The following is a 25202-nucleotide window of genomic DNA, read 5'->3' as shown; positions in this document are numbered from 1 at the left end:
GAGGCTTCTACATAAAAACTACAGAAAGATGCTGATGTTAAAAGTGTGTTTGCACAACAAATGTTATGGCACTTTCATTCATATGGCAGCACATTTAAAATGAAACTAAATGCTAAAAGCTATACACTACTTTTGAATTTATTTTTTGGATTTTGCGTACAAATGCGATTATTCGTGATTAATCAGGGAAATCATGTGATTAATTAGATTAAACATTTTAATCGTTGCCCAGCCCTAATTATAAGGTTTAAGTTAAGCAGAAATAAAGAAGTAACACTCAAAGTCAACTTAGAATAAGATGGATTAATAAAACACTTCACATTAATCACAGCAGCCATTATAACACACACATTTTGAGACATAGGCTGATGGCAAATAAGCTAACTTCTAATTCTAATTATATCAAACAGTGCAACTAGTTCTTCTCATGCAACACACTCATTTTCTTTATCAAAATGACCCAAAGAAACCAGATTCCATCTGTGTACAGATCTCGTTTAATCGCTTGTGATGCTTCAGATGTTTATCTGATGAGGTCTCAGGTAATGGTTTCTCCGAGGTCGCCTACAAACTGACCCTGAGCATCGGCCCTGCAGAGTGGATCGATGCGCCGCCGTCCTTCGGCCTCCCTGCGTGTCCTTGGCAGACATACAGAGATTTGTTTTGCCTTTCGCTGCTCGGTTCTCTCTTAGCTCCCCTTATTTTCATTTTTTGGACAGTGGAAACCTGCCGGCTGGAGGGGATTTGGCATCTTTTTATGCACTTCTCCAAATCTGAGGACAATTAAACTTCCTTTTTAGATCCACAGCTATTTCAGGGAGTATTAAGATCTGTCTATAAAGGGCTTAACGGGCTAATAAGGGTGTCCACATTAAGCTTAACCCAGGTAGTTTAACGCTTATACAAATGTTTAAGATGATGAAATGAAAAGTAACAGTGCACCAATACATTTGTACTGACCAGTAATGATCAGTAAATCAACAAAAAGTGTTTTTTTTTTCCCCATATTTGCCTCCATTCTTTGATCATAAATCCATTATTTTTGATCATTCTGTTAAGTTAACAAAATAATAATCATCAAGGCTTCTCTACAACACGATTAAAGCTGGAACTCAAACCACCAAAAGCAGTTTTTTTTTGTATTAAAGCTGCTGAATCCCATTAGTTTGATAGATTAACACCTTTTCTCAGGCCAGACTTACATTACTCTTATTTGTATAACAGGCTTAAATATGTCAGAAATATCCTGAGTACTCAAACAGAAGATTGATTGCATCCCAGAAAAGTTGCCGGGGGGAAACGGGAGCAGGTATTTCTTTTCAGAAAGGTTCAACAGATGACCTGCCTTTATGATTAAGCATGTTAAACTGCCTTGGCCTGTCTATAGGGATTTATATGTCTCTGCTGCGAGCACAGAAGCACTCCCCAGCAGCTGATACTGTGTCAGAAAATGTAGATGAATGTTTGTATTGCTTGTGTAGATTCCTGAGGAGCTAAGACGGCTCACTGATTCCTCAGTGTTTGTGGCTCAGTGGTAAATAAGCTCGCTGTGCTTCAGCAAAGTCATCAAGATCACAAGTCAGTTTAAAGTAAAGCAAACATTATCCTCATTCAGTCCTCTAATAGCTTCCCTTTCCAGGGAGCTAACCTCCAGTCCTCTTACCAACAGGGATAATTAAGACCTTTAACCCAATCAGACATACGGTTTAATTCGAATAATCTTTCTGAAAAAGAGCTTTTCCAGTGAAAACAGCTGACTGAGGCATAATTATATTATCATTAGGCATTTATATGTATAAAAAAAAAAATTATTTTATTCTTTAGGGATAATGTGATGAGTAACTTAATTACCCTCAACAGAAATATATATATAAAAAAAAAAAATGTTAAATCGCTTCCGATTGTTTGAATTTCAGGGTCCCTGGACGTTAAAAAATATGTTACGTCAACATCAGGGCATTCGTGAGTTTGATTAATCCACAACGCAGATGAATTAACCTCCCTTTGCTGTCTCACAAGCTTTGTAAAAGAAGACCAAAACAATTGGAATAAAGCCCAACATCAGCTGCGTAAATACTGCTCGGTCTGTGTAAGATCTTTCCCTTAAAGCAGTGAACTGTCACCTTCCACGTGGAAACATCAAAGCTTTTACAGCTCTCTAACAACCCTTTCTGCTCCGTGCCTCGGCTCCAGGAGAGGTTTCTCACTCCTGACAGCAGCAGTTGCCCCTTGGAGGAGATGTTTCTTTGACAGCTGATGCCGTGAGGATGCAAGTCTTCATCCTGTGCCAGAAAACTCTTACTTCTCTCTCTGAGACGGAGTGTTTGATGGATTATATTTGGAAAAAACGTACATCTCTGAAAGTTATCTTAGACTATAGTTTCCTTTGCATTACTTTTAAGGCATTATCTATCGCAGTCATCATGGCAGGAGAATGGGAACCCAAACACATGCGAATCAGGGATAGCATCAGTCACCCCGTGGTGTAATCATCCGGAGGATGAGGCTCGAGTAGCTTTGAAGTTAGCCAGATATCTAAACTGGGGGCTACGATTGTGTATTCTGCGATATAAAAGACAGAATAAGAGGAGACGAGTGTGCCTCTCACAGCCGGCACCAATGTCCACCTTCATTTAATGCATCTGTGGCATGTTCAGCTCTGACAGTATACACAACACGGAGCCGACAGAGAAGCAATCTGTCCCCGAGGCGCTCGCGTGAAGCCCTGCCGACTCATCTGGCTTCAGTTCTAGTTTCCACTGCTCGGCTTTCACTCGGGCTTGAGAGCTCACAGACATCCAGTTACGCTTGAGAACTGGGACATCTCACAGCACCGTGTTTTGCTGTGGAACAACACGGGACTTAAGGGCTAACATGTGACAAAGAGAGGGATAAACATATGAGACCTTCCATGCTTTCATTGCATTATGATTAGAACTGCTATTACGTGAAATAATACCTACAAGACTGTAGCTTTAGGCACGGTAGCTCATAGTAACACAGCTGACCTCACAGATCTGTTAAAGCAGCCGCATTCTGTCACACAGACACAGGTTAATAACAGATGGGGACTCGAGTCACTGTAACTTGGACTCGAGTCGCTGTTTTGATGACTTGTGACTTGATAAAAAAAAAAGAAAAGACTCGAGACTCGACTCGGACTTGGAAGTTAAAGACTCGGCACTTGACTTGACTTGAGACACGATGACTTGAATGACTTGAGTGTTATTCAGTTCATGTTTTCAGTTTGAATATAAAATTAATAAATTAATTTAAAAAATAATATGGATTACCCGGTAGGAGCGCAGGCTGAGAATGGCGTCATTATTGGATCCCTACCCTGTCAATCAGCCATGCCCTCTCTACATACCTTACGTGTTTATTGGAGAGAATAAACTCATATCAGATATGCATCAACATGTCAGCGGGACCGAGAGTCGTTGTCTTCGTAATTACCATTTTGACGGCAAAAGACGAACAGCACAGCGGCATCAACATCTCGGACAGCCAGACGACAACTTCGAATTTTGTTCGTCATTTAAAGATCCATTCTGACCAGTAAGTGCTCGTCAAATTAGCTAATATTATCCTGTTAGCCTAGTCGGTAGTTAGTTAGCTTGGTATGGTACGGGGTGGACAGGTTGGACACATTGGCCAATGATGTTTACTGACAGTTACTTATATCTTGTGTTTTCACTTTATTAAGATCAGATTCTGCAGGTAAAACTGCAATAATAAGGTAGCTTGACTTTGACTTGACCAAAAGAAAAATTACTTGGGACTTGAAAGCTAAGACTTGAGACTTGCACATGTGTGACTTGGTCCCATCTCTGGTTAATAAAGCTATTGGTCCTCACAGCTTCATTCAGACACACAATACAGAGCCTGATTTCTTTGAACCCTCTCAGACGAGCTTTCTGTCCTTTCTTTAAGGAGTCTTCAGGAATAGTTCTCCAGGCTTCTTGAAGGACATCCCAAAGCTCTTCTTTGGATGTGGGCTGCCTTTTGTTCCGTTCTCTGCCAACATGATCCCACACTGCTTCAGTAATGTTGAGCTCCGGGCTCTGGGGAGGATTCATCCCTCCATCAGACCTGCTGCCACTGATTTTCAGCCCACTTCTTGTGTCCTTTGGCACAGCTCAGCCTTTTCTCCCTGTTTCCCTTCCTTAAGAACGGCTTCTTGACAGCCACCCTTCCATGGAGCCCATTTCTGATGAGGCTTGGGCCAACAGCAGATGGATCAGCTGAAGGTCCAGATGCATCTCTCAGCTCCTGTGTCAGGTCTTTGCTGGATGTTTTCCTCTTTCTTAAGGACATCACTTTCAGATCCTGTTCATCTGCTGTAGATAGTTCTTTAGGCCTGACACTTCTTCTTTTGTCCTCCACTTGTCCAGTTTCCTCAAATGTTTTAAGGACACACTGCACACCATGCTGAGATATGCCAAGTTTTCAGCTAACAGCTCTTTGGGAATCACCTTGTTGCTGCAGAAATCCTGTTTTCTGTCTGTCGCACTGTGTTATCTTTGCTGGTTTTCCAGAGATGCAGCTAAAGAAATGGGAACAAATGATGTCCCTTTCTGACAGGCTGCTCGTAACAAAGTGCCTATCGATACGATTAAGAGCCAAGGACCTCTAAAGTAAGTTATAGGTCAATGTTAAGTGGCTTGATAAATTAAAAAATGGTCAGGTACAAGGACTGGACTGAAAAAGCAGCCAAATGTGCAAAGAAACCTTCAGAAAGCTGGAGAACTATTGACTATAGAACACTTTAAAAGATTGCTTAAAGGTTATCTTTGGGTTTTGTAATTTTTTTTATGGATAAAACTGAAAACATGGTAACAAATTGAGCGTCTTTGCACCAAGTTGCTCGTAACAAAGAGCCCAAAGACACCATCTAAAATAGGTTCTTTGCTAAATCGCATGTTACGTGGAGACACAACGCTGGTTCATCACCAAGTTAGGAATGAGGAGTGGATCGAGACTTTTGTAAAACTCAGATTTGAAACCATGACGCGGAAATTCAGCATTTTCTTCCATTTCATTTGGTTCGGGCACCGTTCTGGTGTGAAAACTAGGTGCTGAACCTAAAAATAGCAGGAAAAACCATGGGATAGGGAACCTTAAACAGAACAGTTCCAAACTGCAGAAGAACCAGATAAACCAGAATGCAAGAAGGAAGCAGAAAAGAAGACGAAACCAACAAGATTTTACCCCCTAATGTGAGTTTGGTTAATATACTGTAATGAAGAAAAGTGATGCATCACATAATCATTCCTGCTTTTCTGTAAGACGTTTTACTCCAAGGACATCCGACCGCCCAACACTTCTACACACTGTGAAACTGTTTCCTTTCGCTCTGCAAAAATAGCATCGGGAAAGATAATAATATTCACAAAATGCAGTTATAAAAAGCACCGTAATGGAAAAAAAATCAAAATCTTACCAAGTATATTTGTCTGATTTCTAGTCAAAATATCTCGTTACACTTAATATAAGACACAACTGCCTAACAAGTACCATTTCAGCCAGATATAGGGACTTGTTTAAAGACAATACATCTGGAATATCTTGTTAAATGAAAAAGTCTTGAAAACAAATTGTTTTGAGTTGGATTTCATATGAAACAAGCTTTTTTTTTACATTTGAAGAGGTTTTTAAACTAATTTCAAGATCACTTTTATCTCAAAAGTCCTAAATATCACATCTTATTTCAAGAAATCTTGACAAGCCGATTTTCACTAGTTCCATTGGCAGATTTTTTTTGCTTATTTCAAGCAAAAACGTCTTGTATTTGTTGTTTTTTTACTTATTTTTGGAGGGGCATTTTTTCCAGTGCGCTGGAGTAACTCAATTAAAGTGCTCAGTCTGTGAAGTGCAGTTTTATTCAACAGATGAAGTCGGCTACAGTTTGGCGGTCAGGTGACCTAACGTAGCGGGTAACCGTGTGAGAGCTGAAAATAACTTCGGTGCATTTGGAAGACTGACAGAAAGGCTGTTTTTAATCATACAAAAGGAGTTTTGAGTCAAAGCAGCATCTCGTGCTTGGCTTTTTCCCCCGTGGGAAAAGTGCTGAAAACACCAAAAACCGAGCCAAGAATATTGTGCAGCAGCAGGACAGGTTAATGATCCGTTTCACACCAACTTCTTACTGGGCAACAGTCCCGCAGCATGAAAACGGGCCACGCTGGCAGAAAGGGAGGATTCTCATGACCAAGTTTCACTGCCAGTGCTATGAACATTTCTGCAAAAATCAGTTAGTGCAACAATGGAAAGGAATCTTGCTGACACTTGGCACAATACAAATAGAGCTACAGCCAAGGACCAATATATTTTAAAGTTTGGCAATACGAATGCAAACTCTGGATCCAATCACAGCATGCAAACCTGTCCATCACTGGGTAGATCTGAAGAAATGTGCATCCACCAAGAAGTTCCTCCTCATTCCAGCTTGGCTACAAGTTGCGGACATCAGTATAACCAAATCCATCTGTGTCATATTTGGCTCAACAGCTTTCTGCTATTTATGGGTTGGACTCCATTAACCAACACACTTTGTCTTTGATGAAGTCATTTAACACAAGTGAGATATTAGTTTATGGATTAGCTGGACGCAGATGCTTTGTCTAATTAATTATAGATTAAAAATCAAATAGAGACAAGTCTATCTTTGTTTATCTCGGAGCATCAAACGTTACGACCAATACAACTGATTTTATGGCTCCAAAACAGGACTGAACAATGAATCCAATGGCAATAAACTAGATTTTCTTCAGCTTTAGAAAGGTGTGTCCTCTGTCTGGTATGCCCTCAATTTAATTATCCAATTTTCCAATAAAATGTCTTCAAAAATCCATTTAAACTGAGTTTTACCACAATGAGTTTTGAGATCTGTTTATTTAAGACTGAAAACTAAAGGGAAAGTCTGAAGATGATAAAAGGGCCTGACTGAAACAGGATGTTTTTTTAAGGCTGACATAGATGTAAAGATGATGTGTGATGTGATGTTTGTGCACTGAATAAAACCTCCCGCCCTGCATCATCTTTACTCTACACGTTTACCCTCTGCTACACTGCGTCTCTCACAAAAAAAAATGGAGTTATAAGAGAAAAGGAAACTAATAAAAGGTCCGGTGCTCCAGCAGGTCACTGAGTGATTTCAGCTGCCAACAACTGAGAGTCTCTGCCATCACCTAGTGGACAAACCCGGCCAAAGAGACGGTTGATCTGCCTAACAAGTTCTATTTCAGCCAGATATAGGGACTTGTTTGAAGACATTACATCTGGAATATCTTGTTAAATGAAAAAGTCTTGAAAACAAATTGTTTTGAGTCATATTTCATATGAAACAAGCTTTTTTATTTTTCATTTGAAGAGATTTTTAAGCTAATTTCAAGATCACTTTTATCTCAAAAGTCCTAAATATCACATCTTATTTCAAGAAATCTGGACAAGGCGATTTTCACTAGTTCCATTGGCAGATTTTTTTGCTTATTTCAAGCAAAAACGTCTTGTATTTGTTGTTTTTCTTACTTATTTTTGAAGGGGTATTTTTTCCAGTGTAAGAATTCTTCCACCATATGCATGACTTTTGCATATTAATTAAGAAGAAAGAAAACCCTGAGTAAACTGCACACAAGCTTGTTCAACACTGTAACTCAGTTAAATATCATTTTCCGGTCAGAAATATGCAGCCTGGCTCAGTGCGTGTTGTCTCTTGGCAAATGTTTAACGTTCAAGCCAATTACATTTCACAATGAAGGCTCTGTGTGATCAAATTATGCAAATCTTGCTCCAATTTATCAGGACGGGGCAAAGGCGTCCAAATGTGAGGATAGCAGCATCTATGCTATCATTTATTTCACAACGACATCTCTTCATGCTCCTGAAAGTCATCAAATCACCAGCTGAAACGCAGTGTGTGGATGGCTAAAGTAAAGGTGAACCTGAATGTTTCCTGGCTGACACGGAAGGCCCACTTAGCCAAAGAGCCTGCTGAAAATATGGTCACTTGAATGTTTGAAGTCAAGGTAAATATTTGGCGGCACCAGTTTTAGACTCAGGTCCCAGAACACCACAGCAGGAGAAGGAAGTGCAGTGTGCCACGAGGCATGTTCAGGGGAGGAGAACCCAAATGTAGGAAGGGAAGTAACAACCGATTCAAGGCAGGTGTTAGACACAAACAGGAAGCAAAACTAACAGAAATGAGCTTTGGAACAAGCTCAAACTAAAACAAAACAGGTAACGTTAAAGTGAAAAATCCCTCAATAAAATACAACAAATCCCACCGACCGTGAAACAGTGGCTGTGTTTGAAACCGCATACTTCTCCTACTTCTCCTACTAACTTTTTGAGTTAGTAAGCGAGTTTGAGTAAGCGAGAAGTTCCCGGATGCATACTAGATTCTCTGAAATGTTGGGTATGCATCATGAGGTTACTACTCATACTCAAACTACCCAAGATGCAACGTAACGTGACGTCGCCGATCGTCATTTCCTGTCAAAACGGCAGTTTCAAGCTAGCTACAACGAGGGTAGGTTCACTTCCTGTTTTCAAAACAAAAGCACCAATTGTATCGTAATGGCTTTCCCTATGATAAAAGACAACAGGTATTTCATTTTGTGAAAATAACCAGAAGTGCGTAGTTCACTGCGGCTAGCTTTAGTAGCGCCAAATTCGTGAGAACAAAATTGTAAACAGCCGGTATTTTGTCAGGTTTTCAACACGTTGGGGATCTAAACGACTACTTTCTCACCTGAAAATGTTTCAAATTTTGCCAAAGTTTACAGAGTTTAGAGCTTAAGAGAAATCAGCTTCAGGCCGGCTGATTTCGGCTCGGGCAGGAGCGAAATGCATTGTGGGTAAACGCTCTGCACTGTCTGAATGATCAGTATGGAGTATGGAAGTATGTAGTATGCGGTTTCGAACAGAGCCAGTGAGATCACACCTCGCATGGCAGAAAAAGTAGGAATACTGATAGTCTGATCCAGCTGATAATAACAGTAAAGATACAAATGACAGCAGGTGCTTAATCTTAAAATAATTAAGATCAGTGTCCTTATGATGCAAAATGTTGTCAAGCCTCATCACAGAAGGAGTCACAGGACTTAAGAAGATGTTTCCCACACTTTGCTAAGCTGCTGCAGATGGATGTGTGTTCTCCACCGAGGCAGAATTAGGCTAATCTGCACAAAGTGAAGTTAAACCAAATCACGAGTGGTCAGGCGCTCTAATGAAATGTCATTCTGTGGAATCGTTTCAAAGTAAACGCATTTTATGCATCAGAATGTGGGAGGAAGCCACTCTCTTTGGACCCTTAATACTGTCAAATGAGCCAATTTACCTCCGAATCATAATCAGAGCTGAAGGATACGGGCAAATAAATCTAGTGAGAATCTATGTGAGACCTGAAGAAGGCAATGGGACAAGAAAGAAATGACTGACGTTTTTATTCAAGCAGTGAAAAATGTAAAAACTAGGGCTGGACGAGTTAACTCGTTATTATCGCGTTAACTCCTTAATTATTTAACGCCGAAAAATATTTTATCGCGCATTAACGTAGGTTTATTTTATTTTATTTTTAGAAAAAATTTTTAATAAAATTTTCTCAAAAAAAGGAAGCAGGGGGCCAAGAGAAGGGGAACGACATGCAGCACAGGGCCGCAGGACTCGAACCGAGGACTATAGCCTCTGTACATGGGGCGCCTGCTCAACCCACTACGCCACGGACCCCTGTTTTATTATTTATTTTATTTTGTAAAAGTCTGTTGCTCACAGGCTTTTATTTTGTAAAAGTCTGCTGCTGTCTGCTGTGGAACCGGAAAAGAAAGTAATCGGCGGATCCACCAAACATGGAGAAGGGTACGGAACTTTTACTCGGCCATTTTCATTTTAAAGTTCTTCCAGACGGCGGAGTCGACAGAACCAAAGTCATCTGTAAACACTGCCAAGTTGAATTGTCTTCTCAGCGTAGTAGTTCCAGTCTAAAATATCACTTAAAGGCAAAACACACAACTGATAGCAGCAAGTCATTCAAGGAAACAGACAGTGGAGCGAGGCTTCTACATAAAAACTACAGAAAGATGCTGATGTTAAAAGTGTGTTTGCACAACAAATGTTATGGCACTTTCATTCATATGGCAGCACATTTAAAATAAAGCTAAATGCTAAAAGCTATACGCTACTTTTGGATTCATTTTGGGATTTTGCGTTCAAATGCGATTAATCGTGATTAATCAGGGAAATCATGTGATTAATTAGATTAAAAATTTTTAGGTTTATAACACGTACTTGAATGCACCATGAAGTCTCTGTACCTTAAACCCACCGTGGAGTCCCTTGTGTTCAGATGGAGCTTTTTAACGTCATGCAGATGCCCAATCAGTTCGTAATGTAGCGAGGGCTTAACTGACTTGAGTTGTATTTACATGTGAAATTGGCTAACCTGTTTTTACAGGAAAAACAGGTTAGCCAACACGCCGTCAGACGGTTTAAATAGAAACGGGATTATCTGATGTTATACTTCCTTCGGCAAAAACAGCCATATGATTGTTATTTTTTAATAAATAGTTCAACTTACTACGCAACACTAGTAACAGCTCCTGTTATTCTATACGCTCACTTCCCTGCACAGGCCGTGTTCAGACAGCCTATAACAGGGGAGTGATGGTATCTCTTCCCTCTTTTTTTTCTTTTTTCCTGCCTTCCTTGAGTCACTTTTTCCTCACAAATCTGTCAAGTGGGCGTCCTCGAGATTACGCAAGCCTCCACTTCTCATCTGCTGGGGTCTGGTGTCTATCAACCCATCTGCCATTTTTCCTTCGATGACACCGTTTCTTCTCTTCACGGACAAAGACTGGAGTGTACGAAGCTGATGGAAGCTGAATACCACACCGATTCTTAAGTTGCAGAAGTTGTAAATGGACCCGCTGAATGATCAGCTCAAGGTTAGCGTGACTAAACAGCCACCTGGTAGTAATACTGCGAGGTGAAAAACAACAAGTCATATCTGTAAGTAGAAATAAACAACTCTGGTCATCTGAATAAGGGATCCTGGGATCCTTCTCATTCCCAGAAGACTAAACGAAGCACAACAGAAAAAGATGTGTGATTAGGCCTGTGGACACAGCCTGACCTTTGCTTTCTTCATGCTGTTCATGATGGTGCCCAGATCCTCCATGTCCACCACTGAACCCGACTTCGTCTCATGTGGAAGACCAGACTCATCTTCATCACTGCTGGATTCGATCAAATCCACCTGAAACAAGAAAGAAAACAAACACAAAAAGGTGATTAAAAATGTTAACCAGGTTAAAGGGATAGGAAAAAGTCAGACCTCACAATCGCTTGGCCCTATTTTCTCTCCCTTCGTATTACTGCCTGCTGTGCAGACCGTGCAGACCGAGCAGTCCCCTGCTTCCGAGCAGCAAACACCGTAACAGGCGCGGCTGTCGGCAGGCGGCAGCAGGCAGGGATACGAAGGGAGAGAAAATAGGGCCAAGCGATTGTGAGGTCTGACTTTTTCCTGGAGAACGATTTTGTGATGCAAACGTATTACTCTTTTGAACGCATATTCCCAGAAGACTAAACGCTTTACTTTTTAAACCCCAGCCAACTAGCCGGACTACCTTCATCAACACCAAAACGAGGCTGGAACTCGGCTCACAGGACGCAGCAGGGGGTAAGAAGATGTTCATAAATGATGTTGCTGATATAGGATGTCATACAGCTTCATGTCAAAAGAGGCGAACTATCCCTTTAAAATAGTGAGATATGTGATCGAGTTATAGAAAAAAAAAAAAGCAGATCGATTCACGTTTTTCAGGTTAAAACTAATTAAAAACCTGAATGACAGAGTGAGGACGCTGATGTGGAACACGTGTTAAAACAAAGCATGTGTACAGCAGTTAGTGTTCTTGGCTTTCGGGTTCTGAGGCAGCAGGATTAATGGGTAAAGTGGTAAAGCGGGTCGATGGATCACGATGGACCCTTCACCGCAGTTCTTCCGGCTGAATGTCGCCTCTTCTTGAGTGTTGCAGACAGAGGGAAGGAAGTCTCAGCTGAAGCTGAAGCTGGCACCGAGGTGCCCGATACCATGACAACCGATAATCTGTGTGTGCCGTCATGCATATGAAAACAGTGTGTGTGAACATGTAAAATGGGGAAATTTCTGAAATGTGCAATTTCAAGAGAGTGATGGAAGAAAATGGGATTTTTCACATTTTGACAGGATGGTTATCATTGCACAATAATCCATGGCATCTCATCAGTGAGCCTTAGAAGAGCTGTTTGGGTATTTTTACAGCATGCTCCTGAACTGTCGTTACCTCAGAGCTGTTCTCAGGCGAAGCCGTCCTGTCCTCCTCATCCCGTTTGTCTTTCTTCCTGCAGGAGCCTCCGTTCTTACAGTTCCCACTGCAGCTCTTCTTCTCGCCCTTTGCCAGAGCCTGCAGGCGACTCAGAAACTTGACCTTCCAGGCCTGAAAATCCGCCTGAACGCTACCGTTGCGGCTCTTCACCACGTTGCAGTCACCTTCTCCTCTGGTCATGATTCGCGCCGCACTCAGCATCCACAGCCATTTGTCCACGTTTCTACCCACCTGGAGGAAAAGCAGGTCAAATAAATAAAGTCTGGCTGTTCTTGGAATACTTATTGGATAACATAGTGGACATTTTAATAATAGTATTATTATTTCAATGCAACTTAATGTAGAAACTATTTCTTACTGTGTTATAGTGGCCAATATAGACAGAGTTGCCAAGACCAAATAGTGCATATCTGAGGCCTTTGAGGTAGGTCTTCCCGTATCTAAAGTCAGTGGATGCCTCTTCCAGCCACTTGCAGAACCACTCGGCGTTCTCTGTGGGCTGTCCGTCAGTGTAGGTGGCCACCAGAAACACGCAGACCGACTTACTGACGCCCTGAATGAAACAAAAGGAGGACACCTCTGTAAATGTAGGGTTTCCTGATCAAAGTCAGTCATTTTGGTTGCTTAGAAATATAAAGCATGATTTAAATTTTAAACAAAAAAGAAAGAAATAAGAACAATAGATAAAATCAGGAGTTAAAATGTGATTAAGTTTTGAAACTCAAGCTTCAGATTTGGAGCTTTATTCAGATGCAGCTGAAAATAGGTGTGTCTTCAGCCTGGAGAAGTGCAACAAAATGATAGAATAATAAACTGAGCAGAGCAGAAACACCAAAAGAAATCTTAAAGAGAAAAAGTTTCCTACTAGGAGAGCAGACATAGTCTGGTTTCTCATGTAACAAACTACCAAACACCGATGGCCGGACAGCGAGCCGGCGCACTGTGGCGATCAGCAGCGTGCACGGAGCGTCTGGGGCCTGCAGCCATCGCTCATGTGGAGGCTTTCTGTCTCTGCAAACTCTATCATTCTCTGGTTGATTAAATAGTTCTCCTCTTTTTTTTTTTTTTGCTGCTTACCAGCCAAACACTTTCCTGCTCAGCTCTCAGTGCAGAACAAGGAGCCGGTGCCCACTGTAGGAGCTATTTGTAAAGTTAGTTTTTGTTTTTTGGTTCTAGTTGTAAATTTAATTAGCTAATTATGAGTAACTTTATTTGATTAATTTCAGTGCTTTATTTAGATTAGATTTTTTGCTAATATTCTTTGTTAGTTATTTGTTTAGAATATTTTTGGTAATTGGGTCACACTGGGCACCTGGAGTACCAGCATGCACCTGGGTGGGCCGATGGTTTCTTTACCAGGGAAAAGGAGAGAGCAGCAGGTTTTCTTTGTTCTTTTGTTTGTTTTATTGTTTGGAAATAAATAATCAGAAAACGCAAGAATTCATTTTTGGACATTCATCTTCTTTTGCCTGCGTTAAACCACATCCCCCATGGTGCATCAGTGGCCTTTTGATTTAGTTTGGTTTAAGTTTAATTTGTTTTTTATGGACAAATGGCCACTACACCCACAAAATAAAAAGGGAACACCAGTGAAAATAATCCGTCTTCCTTCAGCTGAGCAGGAAAACATTTGTTCACAGTCTGAAGAATTTTGATTGTAATTGTTTGTTTGTCATTTTTAATTCCAGTTTGCCTGTATGCTGATGCTGCAAAGTCCCATTCGCTGGCATTTACAGTTTCTCTGTATGATGTAAATATCTCTTAAATGTATTTTATTTATACAGCCCTTTACAGACAATCCTTACCATGTACCAAAGTGCTTTACAGCAGGTAATAAATAAAGAGAAGAATAAGTAAAAACAAATAAAAACAATAAAAGAACAGTGAAAGCAATAAAATGCAACAAAATCGAATAAGATAAAATAAGATAAAAGTGTCATCATACTTAACAGAGCTGCAGCAATGAACAGATAACTAGGTACTTACTTTATAAGGTTTCATATGTGAATTGAGTGCTTTTTTTTTTTGCTTTTACTTAGTCAGGACAAAGCTTTCAACTTTTCTTACCTCCTCTGCAAGTCGATCGTCAGGATCGTAGTCTTTCATGTCGACCACCTCAGCTGGTATACCCAAAGCCTTCACCTCCTCCGACAGCTCATCTGCAAAACCCTGAACACACGAAAGATGCTTATTCAACATCTCAAAACTTAACTTACCTCCAGCTTTAGTTAATCGGTCACGACTTGAGTCAAAGCCTAAATAATTACTTCTCTGTTTGTGTTTGGGGTTTGGTCAAAATAACCGAGCGTCTCGATGGATTTTTACAGAATACTACAGCATCATCATGTCTGTTAGCTTCATGAGTCAGTGAGGTTTATGTTTGCAGAAAATAAAAGTTGTACCTTTGCTGTTCCAGTTTGAGAGCCGAAGAAGATTTTAACTCCTGACACATGAACCTCGGCGTCTTTGTCTTTGTTTTCTGCAGCTCTGTGGACCAACAAGCCGGCGCCCTCTGTGAAGCTTCTCTAAAACAGAACAAAGCAGAGAATTCATTCAGAAACTGGTGTTTCTATTCAAGCTTTCCTAAATGCACGATCCCTGAAATGTGTGCCAACATGACTGGTGCACAAACACTTCAAACTAGCAGCCACTTTGGAAACAATTTGACAGAAAATACAACAAAGGCTAACAGAAAACTAGCCTACAATTACACAAAATTGGCCAGATAAAATTAATTAAATAAATAATAAATAAATTGTCAAGCGAGAACTCACCTTTTTCAAAGCTACCTTCAGGGAGAACCAGACACCAAAGACAAGTGCAGCAGCTGAATACAAGTACAGCCTGTTGTGCCACACCAACATGAGATAGTTGTCACTGGGACTGTTGGCATCATGCGAGACTGAAGGAAGAAAACACATCCAACTGAGCCCTTGGTGTCAGATCGATAATATGAATAAAAGAAGAACAGCTCACACGAAATCAAAGCAAGTAGCAGGGGAACAGGACGAAACCTTTAACCTGCAGCCACTGAAAGGCGGGTCAGGGGTTAGCGACACATGCTAACTACTAATTTTAGCTAAAGCACAACGTAAAGTTGGTTTTATGTTCCATTAAAGACTTAAATAATCTCACCTTTAGTATCCAAGGCAGACACGGGGCCCGTGAAAAGCAAAATAATCACGAACAAACCTGGCATCGCTGCAAAAGGCAAGTACTCAATAAAACACACAGTCCTCAGAAGCTAATGTTGTAGTATGCAGCCATAGTGTTTGGCCGAATGGCATTCTGGGATATGTAGTTCTTTGTGTGGTTCCTGCGCGCTGATAGAAATTTGAATTGTTTTAGTTCAAATTTTTGGACAAAAATTAAGCTCCCACCATGAATGAAAAAACCCTTCCTCTCAGAATATAAAAATATTTGGAAAACAAGTTTTTTTCATGTCATCAGCAGACGTTTTTTTCTTATGTCTGATTTCACGATAATAAAATAATTATAAAATATTTAATCAAAAACTGTGACAGACAAGCTGCATATTTAAATATGTGTATATCCCCTCAAATGCTCACCCTGTGTCACTGCAGTCTTTTATATTATTAGTAATTTAGCTTATTGTGACATTGAAAACAAACAACATCCCTACAGTTGTGGGATGCAAATTTATTTGTAGCACATTTAATGTACAGAACAATTCAAAGTGCTTTAAATAAAATAAAAGCATTGCAGCAGGGAGTGTAAGAAGCATTACAAATACATAAAAGAACATACAGAGAAACAAATAAAATAATTTAAATGAATTTAAAAACAAGCAACAGTCTAGATAAGTTCAAAGATATCGTGCAGATTTCATGCATAGACACATGAGGAAAGAAATGTTTTTAACCTGGATTTAAAAATGTCTCCATTTGGTGAAAGTTTAATCTCCACTGGCAGTTTGTTCCACTTGTTTGCAGCATAACAGCTAAATGCTGCTTCTCCATGTTTAGTCTGGACTCTGGACTGGACCAGCTGACCTGAGTCCTTGGATCTAATCAAGGTTCACAAACTTCTGTGATGTTGGTTTAGGAGCATGCATTCCAATTAGGGTGAGATAAGTGAATAAAGGGGACCAAGCAGGACTGAAACTCACAATAAGATAGTGAATATTGTCAATATTAATACTGTTTAAAGATAGCAAGCTTTCAGACTAATGTTGAAGGAAGTGGGATTCAACACAATGCCATGAAATCATTTCCAATTTCCACAAAGGCGAAATGTGCTGCCCTCTTAAGACCACTGGGGGAACTGGAAGAGTCACTTGTTCCAAACATCACAGACCGGCATCAGTGCAGGTTAGATGAAATAAGGAGGTTTACGGTTAAATTTTTCAGACATTTAAAATCTAAATTTGCTTTTGGACTGTATTGTTCGTCTTGTTAGATTTCTCTTCTGACGTTGAAAAATACTACAATTATCTTTCTAAAGCTATCCGTAAGTGACACAGTATTTAAGAATGATTTGTTCGTTTAAAATTTTAAATAAATCAATGTTTTTTTTTGCTGCAGTCTCGTGGTCAGATTGAAGAGTACATCTGACGTCAAATCTGGCGTAACAGCATGGCAACATTTCTGATCTTTAAAAATAACTATTTGAGATAAGAGCTTCATATTCATCAGTGGGAAATTTGAATTTAAGACATTTTTTTAAGATGTATTAATTTCTTTAACGTGTAATTAAAAAATAGCATCTCATTGTAATACTCTTGTTCGGTGGTGTTTATTTTGGTAGTACTTCCGGTGGTTAATCTTTACTGCGTCAACGCGAAGTTAAAAGTTGAAATTAAGGGGTAATTTTGCAGATACTGATCATTTTTTTATATGAATTCTTCATTTTTTAGCCAAGAGAACATATTTTTAAACGAATATATAGATGTCTATGCTTAAAAACTAATCTGCCTGACATTAACAAATGAAATGAAGCGGAACGATTGTTCAATTTCCATGTTTCACGGAGGACACTCATTGAAAACACACTTGGTGGGGACACCAACGGCGCTGCTACTGATAGCATCGTTTTTCTTCAAAGTAGCCCTTTGGACACAGTCGTGTGTCTTCTTAAAAACAAATATGTCTATATTTACGCCGACGAATCAAATCCGACTGACGAATGTGGCGGTGGTGCGGATAAAGAAAGGAGGGAAGCGGTTTGAAATCGCCTGTTACAAGAACAAAGTTGTGAGCTGGAGATCAGGAACGTGAGTCACATTTAACGTCAACATCCACAATGTTCAAAGGGCTGTATTGGCATAAAAAACTAGTATTTCATAATGTGTTAAAATCACTAATCCATCAGTTTAAATGCTGCTGCTCTTAGCTTATTACAAGTTATTGGAAATGAACGTTTGTTTGTTGTTTTCTTCCAGAGAGAAAGATCTTGATGAGGTTCTGCAGACGCACTCTGTTTTCGTTAATGTGTCCAAAGGTCAGATGGCAAAGAAAGAAGATTTGATTAAAGCTTTTGGGACAGACGATCAGACAGAAATCTGCAAACAGGTACAGGTCTCGATATTTTATGCTAAGTGTTTTTGAGGCTTTCTACCTGCTGTTTTCCTTCAGCATGTTTTTGTTTGGGACAGATCATGACCAAAGGCGAGCTCCAAGTGTCAGACAAGGAGAGGCAGTCTCAGCTGGAGACCATGTTCAAGGACATTGCGACAATTGTGTCGGACAAGTGTGTCAACCCCAACACTAACAGGCCGTACACGGTAGGCCTCATCGAGCGGGCGATGAAGGACATCCATTATTCTATCAAGACCAACCAGAACACCAAGCAGCAGGTGGGCTGACCCTGTGTTCACTCATCTGTGATGATTCAGACCAGTTCATTTCTGTTTTATTAACTATGAAGAAAATGAATCGCTCCAGTATATTGTTATAGATGGATCACAAAATCAAATAAAAACAGAAATCCGTTGGCAAACTGTTGACAGTTGAAGTGTAGCAGAGAGAGGCGTGATTGGACTCTCCAGTGGTTGCCATGGATGCTTTGGGGTGATGCTTAGCTGATGATGTCACACACGGTATTAGCAGGTAACTCCTGGCATTACTTGTGCTTTGAAAAGCTCATTCAGCTGCTCACAGATGTAAACAGCTTTCCCGTTGACATGGTTACGCATCATAACAGACGTTACCAGCAGAAATGATTCCTGCGGCAAAGCATAAGGCAGCATTGTTCCGTGGGTTCCAACATCTTCACCTCGGAAAGTTCTAGAGAGTTTCATGTAGGAGGGAGTAAATCTTTCCCTCTTTAACACTGAGATTAACTGCTGATTAAACATCTTATCTTCATCAGAATTCAGAGATTTCTTTTAATTTATTTTAAGTTTAGTCCTGGTAGAGCTCTGAGGTCAACAGATCAGTTTCTGCTGGAAGTGCCCAGGTCAGAATACAAACCCTGGGGTGAGCGAGCCTTTTCCCAAAGCTGCCCCCAGGCTCTGGAATAAGCCCCCCGTCCAGCTACGTCTTATTTCTGACCCGGGCCTCTTCACATCTAGGCTAAAAAACTACTTATTTAGGATGGCTTTTAATACGATAATATGATGACACTTTTATCTTATTTGATTTTGTTGTATTTTATTGCTTTCACTGTTCTTTTATTGTTTTTATTTGTTTTTACTTATTCTTCTCTTTATTTATTACCTGCTGTAAAGCACTTTGGTACACCGTAAGGATCGTCTGTAAAGGGCTGTATAAATAAAATACATTTACATTTAAGTTTAGAACAAAGTTAATTTTTATTCTCGATCGCTGAGATGGTGTGTAAATCCAACCGTTCTGTCCCATTGGTCCCAGGCTCTGGAAGTGATCCGGCAGCTGAAGGAGACCATGGAGATCCAGAGAGCCTACATGAGGCTGCGCTTGGTGCTGCCCGCCAAGGAGGCCAAGAGGCTGAAGGAGAAGCTGAAGCCGCTTCTGCAGGTTGTGGAGAGTGAGGACTTTGACGAGGAGCTGGAAATGGTGAGTTTGTGGGTGTAATGCAGTGATATATGTATCCACAGAGTACTTTAAAGGCTGTGGATACTTTTATATTCCAGACCATTTTATAGAAATGATTAGGAGCCTACAGTAACTTCTACTTTCCCTGCCTTTGAACTTTTATCATTCTCAGGTCTGTTTGGTGGATCCCGGCTGCTACAGGGAGATCGATGAGCTGATTCGCTGTGAGACCAAAGGCAAAGGCTCTCTGGAGGTGCTCAGCCTGAAGGACGTGGAGGAGGGAGATGAGAAACTATAGTCACCCAGCTCGTCAGGACTCTGCACTTTATTCACAGTAACACACGTCACTGGAGCATAAAAACAGAAAAACTCCTGAAAACGGCCGTTTGTTGTTGTATTCACTTCATTTTCAGCAGTAATGTTGGAAGAATTTGATTTGCATGCTGACAGGAATATATCTGGAGAGTAAGAATTGGCATTTATACCCTTAGATGGTTCTGATCTGGATTCTTTTATTTATTCTTTTTTTTTATGTCAGTACAGATGAAAAGCTTCTCATCATCTTTCATGTGCCAGTGATATATATTCATCTGTAAATGGGTTTGCTTTAAAACAAACTGATAAAAACTAATTTTTGGGGTGTACACTCAGGGTTTGTTTGGTTTTTTGCTTCAACACAAACAGGGAACAGTTAATCCAAGTAAGTTCCATTTAAAGCCAACACATCACCGTTTTATCTCTGACTTAAAAGTAATGTAAGAGAATGCATTTAATAAACATGTTTAGTCTTAAGTGGTTATAAAGAATAGTCACACATTTGTTCTTATTACAAACTAAACAGCAGAAAAAAGTTTTTTATTTGCAAAATTGAGGAAGGGATTGCACATAAAATTCATAAATCTACAAGCTTTGCCTTCAAAATCCCAAAACATTTTCTCAAAGTTCAAACAGATGTGGAAGAACAACAGGAAGAAAGGCTTTTTTTTTTGGTTTGGTTTCACAGTAAACATTGGACAAATAAAGTTTGTTGAATAAATTAATGAATAAAGTTCAAGTGTATGGTCTGTACGCTGCTCTCATTGTCAGTGTTTCCTGCCTTCCTTGTTATTAAATAGTCCCTTAACATAAGTGTAGATTTATAAATGTGTAAAAAAGTCCTGCTTTAGTCTACTATGAGCCGTACATTTCACCCTCAGAACACATTGGTTCCTTTTTGTCGTGAACTCTTCGGAGGAGGAGGAGGAAACAAAAAGTACAACAGAGAGTTTATGTGGCCATTTGGCTCCAGATTACTGTCCACCTTAAACCACTCAAGCGTTCAGCGTTGGATCATTTACATACTATAATGCTTAACTTGAGTCAGGGACATTTCTCCCATTCCACAGGGTGCAGAACAAATCGGTTGTAAAACGAATTGCATCACTTTTAACGACGATGTTTTCAAAGCTCAGACACGGTGAGCAAAGATGGGACCTAACAGCACCGCTTCCTGCTCAGTTTACTCTCTTAGTTCTGTTCGGTTTAGCCAATAAATTCAGACCGCACCATATATATTAAAGAAGCTCCGTCCTTGGCCGACATTTCCACTCCACCGTGTTTTCCTGGACTAACTAATGAAATGTCTCTCAGCCCCGTCTCCTACTCTGAAAACGTCGTCTTTAATGCAATGCAATCAATTTGTGCCATGCAGGAAAGGTACATATTTTTCATATATTGTTAACTTTTTCAGACTGAGGACATCAGAACATGTTGAAATCATCCGACAGATGTTGTGTCCTCAGTGTTCGACAGTATAAGAGACGCTGAGAAGTGCCATTTTACATTTACAGTAGTCATTTAGGGGAGGATTTTATCCAAAGCCGCACATAAATTAATTGCTGGAGCACAGTAAGAAACACTGAACTGTGCGTTAAGTGCTAAATTTCTTTACAATTTAAATGTTCAAGTAAAAGCAGAACAGGTACAGAAGAAAAAGGTAAGTGCAGGTTAGGCATGAGGGGAGGTTATTCCCCTAATCTATTAACAATCAGTAGCTCATCCCACCATGATGAAACCACAAATCGGTCTGAACTGAGATGACTTTGTGCGGAAACATAAACGTACGAGACAAAATTCTGAAAGGAGCATAAGCCTGTATTACTGAGTTCAAGCTGCCCAGAAGTTGCTCTGTGGACAGCATCACTGGGTTTGGGCAGCCATGGGTGACCAGTGGAATTCCGTGTCCCTTCTTTTGGCTGATCAGACCATCTGTGTAGATTCATTGTACAAACAGGAGCTGAGTGGCATACTGAGTAAGATACGACCTGTTTTCTTACGTTGTAAAGACATGTGACTGGAAAAAATCTAAGTCTTACCAAGTATATTTGTTTCATTTCTAGTTCAAATATCTCATTACACTTAATATAAGACACAACTGCCTAACAAGTACCATTTCAGCCAGATATAGGGACTTGTTTGAAGACAATACATCTTGAATATCTTGTTAAATGAAAAAGTCTTGAAAACAAATTGTTTTGAGTCACATATCAAATGAAACAAGCTTTTTTGATATTTGAAAAGGTTTTTAAGCTAATTTCAAGATCACTTTTAACTCAAAAGTCCTAAATATCACATTTTATTTCAAGAAATCTTGACAAGCCGATTTTCACTAGTTCCATTGGCAGATTTTTTTTGAAGAATGTTCATCACTCCTTTAAAAAAAAAAAAAAACAGATTCCACAACGGCTGTAGTTGTAGAGCTGATCCATGTGTAAAAAATCTTGGGAATGAGGATTGAATCTGGAACTATGCTGTAAATGTGCAGTTTGTTAGAAATGATAAACACAGCAAAACAAGATGCAATCCCCATCAATAAAAGTTAGATATGAGTGAAACAGCTACTGATAACACTTCCACAGATGTTCCCCAGCTGTTGTTCACATTGGTTTGACAGGTTATTGATTTATCAGATTAATCACCCGCGGTTACATTTTTCATCCCAGTCCTCTCAGATGGGCTCTGATCTGCGTTGGAACTGGCTGTGTGTGAAGGCAGTCCTGTTGATCCTGCTCAGCGGGTGATTGGCTTCCTCTTCTACATTTGAGTTCCTGCTGCCCTGAGGATGCTCCGCCTGCCCCTCAGCGTTGGGGCACCTCGTGGTCAGAAACACCCCACCGGCCAGCATCAAGGCAAAGGAGATCCATCCGAGGTACAGGGCAGGCCCCCAGTCCCTCCTCAGCGTCACAGCGCCCTCCAGTGGCTGGCTGGTGTGGTGGCATGTCCAGGCTGTGGGAACCAGCAACAGGATTCCTGACACAACAAAGAGACTACCAGAAAACACTTTGATCTGGCCCCGCCTGGGGAACCACACCACCCCCACCGCTCCGATAACCACCGCAAAAGCCCCAGCTCCAATGGCCGCCATGATGAGGGCTCTCCACGTCCGAAAACTCCCGGAAAGAGACATGAGAGACTGGTAGAAGGAGCAGTGCAGGCTGCCATCGTGGGCCAGATCCCAGTGATCCCACTCTAGCCACACCCCATCCCAGTAAGCTGGCAGAGTGGCCGTCGTGTTGTTGAGGGTGCCGCTTACCTTCCACAGGGCGAGGCAGCGAGTCAGAACGGAACATATCCATCCAACGAGGGCCAAGCCAAAGGCGGCAAACTCCAGCTGCCACTTCATTACTCCGGCCTGCCTCGTCCTCCTCTTCACCTCCGAAGCAGAAACAGCTGGCAGCAGAGCTGGCTGGGGTGGGGTGTTGTTTCACCGTGCGTGTGGAGCAGAAACAGTGTGTGTGGAGCAGAAAGAGTGTGTGTGGAGCAGAAACAGTGTGTGTGGAGCAGAAACAGTGCGTGTGGAGCAGAAACAGTGTGTGTGTGGAGCAGAAAGAGTGTGTGGGAAGCAGAAACAGTGTGTGTGTGTGTGTGTGTGGAGCAGAAACAGTGTGTGGGAAGCAGAAACAGTGTGTGTGTGCGTCTGCTTTGCATGTCGGTTGCAGAGAGGGGGAAACCAGTTCTTTGGTATTCTTAAAAAGAAGGCACTGGCCTGGCTGCAGCTGGGTGGAGCAGGGAAACCCCTGTTTGCTCTGCCATGGTTTCAAAACATTCCCTTTCTCTCAGTTTCTATGCAGAGGGAAAAACAAAGCTTCCACTGTGCTCCGACCGCTCAGCCGCTCGGCCTTAATTCTGTTCGGAAACTGGGTTTAAAGTGTTTGTGGGAAACTCAAAGAGAACGTTTAATAAGTTAGAATGATATTAAAATGTGACATGTGAAAGGACTCTGAACTCTGGCACTGAACTGTGGAGTTAAACTGTTTTAAAGGCACAAGTTGTTACTTGTGCTGGTGTTTCTGTTCCCAGAATCTGGGGAGCTGACTACAGAATATAGATTCAAATGACACACGGTTACTCCTCAGCTTTTATTTGTGTTACACAACAATACAAATCACTTAAAAAGGTTACTAAAACATGGAATATGTCATTTTCTACAGATTGAAACACATACAGGGGTTATGAATGTATTCTCTATCCGGCAACACATTTATTCTTAAACAGAAAAAGACAAACTGCAGCCACAGTATTTTAAACCTGAGATGTTAGTTCATAATAACAGCATTAGAAGAATAGTTTGGACAGAAAGTTTCCAAATCCTTCTCAATGTTCCACATTTTGTTGCTTCAGATGCATCTTAAATTAAATATTTCTTATCAGTCTGCGCACAAATCTGCACAGTGTAAAAAAAACCCTCCTTTTCTGAGTGTTTGGGGATTTTTTTAAAAATAAAACGTTAAGAAACTCATCTATTAAGACCCTTTTTACGACACTTGTAAAGGAAAATGAATTCTTATATGCATTGTATTTGAGTGTTTCTGTGTATAACCTGTAATAAGCTTCCTTCCATGAGGGCATTGTGAGCTCGTTATATGATTAAACAACTTTAAGGAGGATAGATGGTGCAGTATCAAGGTAGCCTTGGCTGCAGGAAGGGAGGACAAATAGATAAAAATGCTTAACTATGAAGGAGCGCTGACGCAATAATCTGCATAATAACTGAATTGTTTTTGCCCCAGTGGTCAGAGCAGCTCTGTACTCTGTGCTGTGTTGTTTTCTCTTGCAAGATATTATTAAAAGCATCTTATGTCCTCTGAAAATAACTGACTTACTAAAGATTTCCACCACACACTGACAGCAGAGCCCGAGTAAGTCCCGTTCACGTTAGTGGCTCTTGTGATGTTTCTGGACATGATAAAGAAGGAACACACCTTCTTTAAGGTGTATGTCAGAGTAATAAACTGTGAGAGATTTATTATTCTTAGGCCTGTGAGCCAGGATTGTGTCGAGGCTCGGATCTGAGGAGGGAAACAAGAAAACGTGTGCAGCACTTAAAGATCAGGAAGCACAGCAACTAACATCAGCCCAAAGAAGGAGCAGAAGGACGCTACCTGTATGTGTGCTCGCTCTAAATGAGATCCAAAGTAGGGATAAGAAACCTTACAGAATAGAAATCAGACATTTACCACAGAGAGGTCAGAAAAAGCACTTATTCTTGAATAAAGGTGCACGGCAGCCTGCTAAGAACATGCAAAGACGCATGATTCTCACATCATGAGAAGCTAAATCCTCTGATCTTATGACGCAGAGATTGAACTATTTGGCCACAGTCCCCAATGATATATGTGGTTATACCATCCCTGCAGTCAAAGATGGTGACGGCAGCATCATGCTGTGGGGACGGTCGGTCTACTGAGCAAGAAAGATGAATGTAGAACAAAAAAAATATCAGGCTGGAAAGGATGACTTAAAGCAAACAAGCAGGAAAACACTTTAAGAAAACTTTGTTGCCATCCTGGACTGATCCGGGAAAGTTCTGGACCCTAAACATCTT

At 40.7% G+C, this 25202-nt stretch overlaps 3 protein-coding genes across 3 annotated transcripts in view; 1 reads left to right on the top strand and 2 right to left on the bottom strand.

Moving 5' to 3' along the window:
* The window catches only part of tyw1 (tRNA-yW synthesizing protein 1 homolog (S. cerevisiae)), a 74606-nt gene extending 58965 nt beyond the window's left edge, over window positions 1-15641 (bottom strand). The window contains exons 1-7 of the mRNA XM_075472835.1: window positions 15501-15641; window positions 15140-15267; window positions 14768-14890; window positions 14433-14534; window positions 12724-12918; window positions 12324-12596; window positions 11132-11254 (exon numbers count right to left, since the gene is read on the bottom strand). Of these exons, the coding sequence (XP_075328950.1) occupies window positions 11132-11254; window positions 12324-12596; window positions 12724-12918; window positions 14433-14534; window positions 14768-14890; window positions 15140-15267; window positions 15501-15564 (1008 nt within the window). The 5' untranslated portion in view covers window positions 15565-15641. The remainder of the gene's footprint in view (window positions 1-11131; window positions 11255-12323; window positions 12597-12723; window positions 12919-14432; window positions 14535-14767; window positions 14891-15139; window positions 15268-15500) is intronic.
* Window positions 15642-17191: 1550 nt separating this feature from the next.
* sbds (SBDS ribosome maturation factor) lies at window positions 17192-20407 on the top strand. The gene is made up of 5 exons (XM_075472833.1): window positions 17192-17598; window positions 17767-17896; window positions 17980-18180; window positions 19196-19360; window positions 19512-20407. The coding sequence occupies exons 1-5, from the start codon at window positions 17318-17320 to the stop codon at window positions 19635-19637; spliced, it is 903 nt and encodes a 300-aa protein (XP_075328948.1). The 5' UTR covers window positions 17192-17317; the 3' UTR covers window positions 19638-20407.
* LOC142388011 (claudin-3-like) lies at window positions 19918-23314 on the bottom strand. The gene has a single exon (XM_075472834.1). The coding sequence runs from the start codon at window positions 22998-23000 to the stop codon at window positions 22326-22328; it is 675 nt and encodes a 224-aa protein (XP_075328949.1). The 5' UTR covers window positions 23001-23314; the 3' UTR covers window positions 19918-22325.
* Window positions 23315-25202: the final 1888 nt, after the last annotated feature.

The sequence above is a fragment of the Odontesthes bonariensis genome, chromosome 9, assembly GCF_027942865.1.
Source record: "Odontesthes bonariensis isolate fOdoBon6 chromosome 9, fOdoBon6.hap1, whole genome shotgun sequence".
Taxonomy (NCBI): Eukaryota; Metazoa; Chordata; class Actinopteri; order Atheriniformes; family Atherinopsidae; genus Odontesthes; species Odontesthes bonariensis.
The sequence above is the reverse complement of the archived record's forward strand: the minus strand, read 5'-3'. Positions and strand labels throughout refer to the sequence as shown.